The sequence below is a fragment of the Plasmodium inui genome, assembly GCF_000524495.1.
Source record: "Plasmodium inui San Antonio 1 unplaced genomic scaffold supercont1.10, whole genome shotgun sequence".
Lineage (NCBI taxonomy): Eukaryota > Apicomplexa > Aconoidasida > Haemosporida > Plasmodiidae > Plasmodium > Plasmodium inui.
Window position 1 is genome coordinate 501843 of NW_008481844.1, and position 5087 is coordinate 506929.

Sequence of the window (5087 nt, forward strand, 5' to 3'; positions counted from 1 at the left end):
TACGACCTGAACGGGAAGAAGGTGCTCTCTCTGTGTGGAGATGAGACACCCGACATCGCTGTCAACATAATAGGCTATGGTAACTACATAAACGGGGATGGAGTGAAGAAGTCCTACTGGTTGCTACGTAACAGCTGGGGAAAGCACTGGGGAGACAAGGGCAACTTTAAGGTGGACATGCATGGACCGGATCATTGCCACCACAACTTCATTCACACCGCTGCCGTCTTCAACCTAGACGTGTCCCCCTTCCAGTCACCCGCGAAGGAGGCCAAATTGTATAACTATTATTTGAAGAGCTCCCCCGATTTTTACAAGAATCTCTATTATAACGCATTGGGTGAACAAAAGGGCAAAGCGCCGAGTCACGCCGTTCAGGGGCAGGACGCTACTCAGGTAACACCGGCGCCCGTAGGAGGAGGAGATTCTGTATCGGCAGCTCAAGGAGGACAGCAACCTCAGTCACAAGTACCACCCGTAGCGAACACAGGTCTGAATGGATCATCGGAGCAAGTACCAGCACAACAACAACAAGTGGATGTAGCAGGTCAACCGTTACCAGCGCAACAAGCAGCACCGGGAGAGGATTCCACTACACCCGCTGCAGACTCAACAGAGGAGACGGAATCAAGTGCAGAAGAGGAAAATCCGAAAATGTCCCAAATTGTTCACGTTTTGAAACACATTAAGCAGACCAAAATGGTGACAAGAATAGTCACCTACGAGGGGGACTACGAATTCGGAGACCACACCTGTTCACGAACCGAAGCAACAACCTTGGACAAGCTGGACGAGTGCATACGTTTTTGCAATGAAAATTTGTCCATGTGCGAGAGAACGGTTTCACCAGGGTATTGTTTAACCAAGCTGCGAAAAGCGAACGATTGCATTTTCTGTGCCGTGTGAAGCGGTACCGAGTCGCTTGATGAACATGCATGTGCTGATGCATCGGCGGATGCACGAGAGTGTGCACATATGCGTGCGTATTAACACCACCCGTCTTGTATCCATAAGGAGTGATCACCTTTGTGTCATCGAAGCGGCACATTTTTATGAAACTTTTCTTCATTGCCACGTGAGGCATTTTTCATGAAAGTTAAAAAAAATTTTTCTTTCTTTTTTTTTTTATTTCACCTTTTGCGCAAAAACTTTACGGTTGTGTTTTACTTTGCTTCGAACGTAGAGCCATTCTGAGTTGAACGGAAAGGGGTTTACGCGAATATGTGCAGGGCTATGGCAAGGGTATTGCACATATTAGTGTATGCATGTAGATGGTGTTTAGGCGTTGTTGCCATGCCCCTTTAAAAGGTATTCCCCATATAAAGTTATTCCCAGTATAGAGGTATTCCCCGTATGTGTGTGAACCCTTTTCACGCACTTGCTCCTCACACTGAAGAGGGGGCGTCATTTTGGAGGTGATATTTTGAAAGTGACCTTTTTAGGACTAAGTCTTCCTGGCCAAATCCCTTTTCTTGCTTAAAGCTTGTGCGAAGTGGGCAAGCGCGGGGGTCAATGTACGGACGTGCGGCGGTATACAAAGAATTGTTCACTATTTCCACCGCTTCTTTGTTTCGTAAAGAGGTGGTCTGACTGCTCCTTGGACGTATGGCTTACAACCTGGAAGCAGAGGATCGGACAAGCTAACGCGCAGTGCGCAGCGCATGATTCTCAGTGTGAATGGAACCATTTCCCTCGGCACTTTTAACAAGTTGTTCTCTTTTCTTAATACACCTCTGGTGTGGTTGCCATGCAGTACAGAAAAACAAAGAAAAGAACGAAAAAAAAAAAAAACGAAAAATATCGCGCGAATGGTGGTAACACAAATGATATTAACACGTAAGTGACAAGCACTCGGATGACGATTCAGAATCGCCTCCATCCCAACCGCAGCATTCTCTTTGGGATGTTTCTTCCCCCTGTCTTTAACCAAACAAATAAAGCGAAGAAAATGTGCAACAGAAGTAGTCAAGCCAGATTTGCAATCCACTTTTGCTCTTCCCTCACCGGCCCCTGGATACCACTAGGACGAAATGAAGGCCCGCCTTCTCCTTAATCCTAATTTTATGTGATGGAGGAAAATGCCGAAGAAATGGCGAAAAGGAAATAGCCAAGTGAGCAACTTAGGCCATCATGCACTCCACGCTCAAGGGGGCGAGAAGTGCACATGAGCGTGTTCATCATTCGGACGATTAACTGTTGAAAGGGTTAAAAGATTGTCCTCAGCTAGGCGTATGTCTTTGCCCGGTGTGTGCCAATTCGTGGAAATGAAATTTACGCAGGTGTCTTGTGCAGGGACTGTGCAGTTCGATACACGGGTAACCACTGGAAAATCAGGAGTAGAAGCAGAAACAGGAGCAGGAGTAGAAGTAGAGGCAGGAGTAGAAGCAGAGGCAGGAGTAGAAGCAGAAGCAAGAGTAGAAGCAGAAGCAGGAGCAAGAGCAGGCTTAAGTCAGGATACAGCTGATACCTCGAGAGAGGGCCAACCGGGAGCCTCACCAGATGGCGCATTTCCAGCAGAATTTTCCCAAATACACCAACGAGGAACTGGCGAAACTTCTAGCAATTCTGCTGATAGTTCTAGCCGAGATTCGAATAAAAATCTAGATGTCGGCAACGTCGAAGCAGGAAAAGGCAAGAGTCCCGTCTGAAGGCGCCAAAGAGGAGATCCAAGTAAGGTGACCCCTCCTGAAGGGCTACAAGGGGGTAGGTCACAAGGACGTGCAACACAAGCTTTCTCGTTCTCTTCGCCCCGTATCTATTCATTGCTGTAGATGCGCACAGTAGTAACATTTACCTTGGAACTGACTTGAGCGACCTAGAAGTCACAGATCAAATGGATAAAATGAAAAAAACGGAAAAAATAAATACGAAGAGGGAAAGACATTCAAATTTGATGCGCTCATTGGAGATGACCACTTGACCACTAAGTGAAAGGTGTAGGACTCGGCAGTTCAAACATCACCCCAAAGTAAAAAAGGCAAAAGGGGCGTGGTAAGAGTGAACGCGGTGGAAGAGGCAGGATAGGACCCTCTACCCAATGAAAACAAATTTGCAACAAAACATCATTTAGATCTGGTGCTTAAATTTTCCACGCCCTCGTTATTGGTCACCTCCAATGCTTCATTTCTGCGCCACTCCGAATGCCAACTTAATTTCGTCTTTTTCTTATACCCTCCCTCTTTTCATATGACAAAGTGTAGATGAGAAAGTATGTAATGAGAAACCTGAGTGGAGAATTCACCTCTGTGCAAGTACACACCATGATCCAGCCAAAGGGCTCCAATGTGTTTGAAAGAAAAAACTATGCCTTAAGTAAACGACATCCCTGCTTAGTCACACACAAAGGAGAAATAAACAAAGAAAAAAAAAAAAAAAAAAAACCTTCTCCTAATCCCCCCCACACACTCGTTAACCTTAACGTCCTTGTGTGGTTCACAAGTCCTCCCCTTTCCAACGAAGCAGTTTTTTTTGCTTTTTTTGTGGGGAAGTTACGAAATGTTAAGGCTGCATGTTTATCCGTAAGGGGGAAAGTCCCCAGAGAATAATTCCGTAATTGTGTGGCTCTGTTGGTACACTACGCGATACACTATAACCTTACAATTGTCAATTTTTTTTTCTTTCTTTTTTTTTTTTTTTTTTTCCCAACTTGACGGAAATGGTGATAAGAGAGTGAGCCTCTCATCGAGGGAGTGAATTCTTAAGGCGGCCCTCTGCGACGCTCATCTGGGCGTATTATCATCACTTTTGAGGCAGTTCTGAGCGAGACTTCCCTTTGCGTGTTTTTCCTGGCGCCCGCATCAATCACACATCGCTCATGCGTTTTTTTTTCTATGCAATTTCGCAATCACGAGGGGAGGAGCGCTAACGGGGAAAAGAAGCGGTGAAGTGGCATTAATTGTGTAATTTTTTTTCCCGCTCTTTTCCGTCCTTTCATGCTCTATCCTGTTTCTTTTTTTTTTTCTTTTCCCGTTAGCTCAAATTACCTGTCCCTTTAAAATACACAATTGTGCAATAGATCAACCCGTATGCGCGAGGGGAGAAAAAAGATGCCTGTAAAAACACGCCGCACCCCCCCTGGGGTGTGTGCAGATACTGTACGTAAGGATGGTTTTGTTTTCTCTTAGCCTTTCCGTTTTTTCCTGCCTCTCTCTCTTTCTTTCTCTCTTTTCTTCTCTCTGGTGCACATTCGAACAAGGCTCTAGATTGACTCCAAGGAACCGATGCGCGCGTGGCTAGCTGTGTATACAACGCTTGGGTGTATCGACACTAGCACACCTAAAACGGTGAATTGACTGGCATGCATACCTGTAAAAATGATATTTCGGCATGATGGAGGTGGGTCTGCATGAGGAAAATTATGTTTGAGCTTTTACAGAACTGATAGGAGACTCGCATACACGTTAATGAAAGCCCACTCTCCTAGGTAAATGTTAAAGCACCACCTAAAAACAAAAAAAAAAATTTTCTCCCTTTGTGTCGATCGTCGAAAGAAACGTTTTTCTTTAGAATGGTGACTTTATTAGAATAGATAAAAGAAGAAAATAAAGCAAAAAAAAAACAAAAAAAAAAATCACTAGCATAATCACTAGTATAATACTAGCATAATCACTAGTATAATACTAGCATAATCACTAGTATAATACTAGCATAATCACTAGCATAATCACTAGCATAATCACTTGCATAATCACTGGCATAATCGCTAAAATAATCACTAGCATAATCGCTAGAATAATCACTACCATAATCACTTGCATAATCACTGGCATAATCGCTAGAATAATCACTAGCTCAATCACTAGCAAAACTACTCAGAATAAAGTTTGCCACTTTGGATTGGCACAGGGAAATAAAGAAAAAGCAGTGATGAAATGGAATACGAATACGGAAAAAAAATAATAAGAAATAAATAAAAAAATAAATAAAAAAAAAAATAATAACATAAAAAAATAAATATAATAGCAATAGTAAACGAATTCGCAGCAAGGAGGGAGGAACAGAGAAGGCTTCACTAAAAAAAAAGGCCACACAAAAAAGGTTTAAAACAAATACTACACCACACGTGAGCAACTTGGGAATCGAGCAAA

General features: G+C 43.6%; 2 protein-coding genes across 2 annotated transcripts in view; both read left to right on the top strand.

The window, feature by feature from the left end:
- Positions 1–906, top strand: part of C922_02822 (hypothetical protein) — a gene marked incomplete at both ends in the record, with an annotated part of 3499 nt that extends 2593 nt beyond the window's left edge. Inside the window, one exon of the mRNA XM_008818421.1 lies at positions 19–906. Within this exon, the coding sequence (XP_008816643.1) occupies positions 19–906 (888 nt within the window). The remainder of the gene's footprint in view (positions 1–18) is intronic.
- Positions 907–2264: 1358 nt separating this feature from the next.
- On the top strand, positions 2265–2648 carry C922_02823 (hypothetical protein; the record flags this gene model as incomplete). Its single annotated transcript, XM_008818422.1, has 1 exon — positions 2265–2648. One exon carries the CDS (start codon positions 2265–2267, stop codon positions 2646–2648), a length of 384 nt encoding a protein of 127 aa, XP_008816644.1.
- Between the last annotated feature and the right edge of the window lie 2439 nt (positions 2649–5087).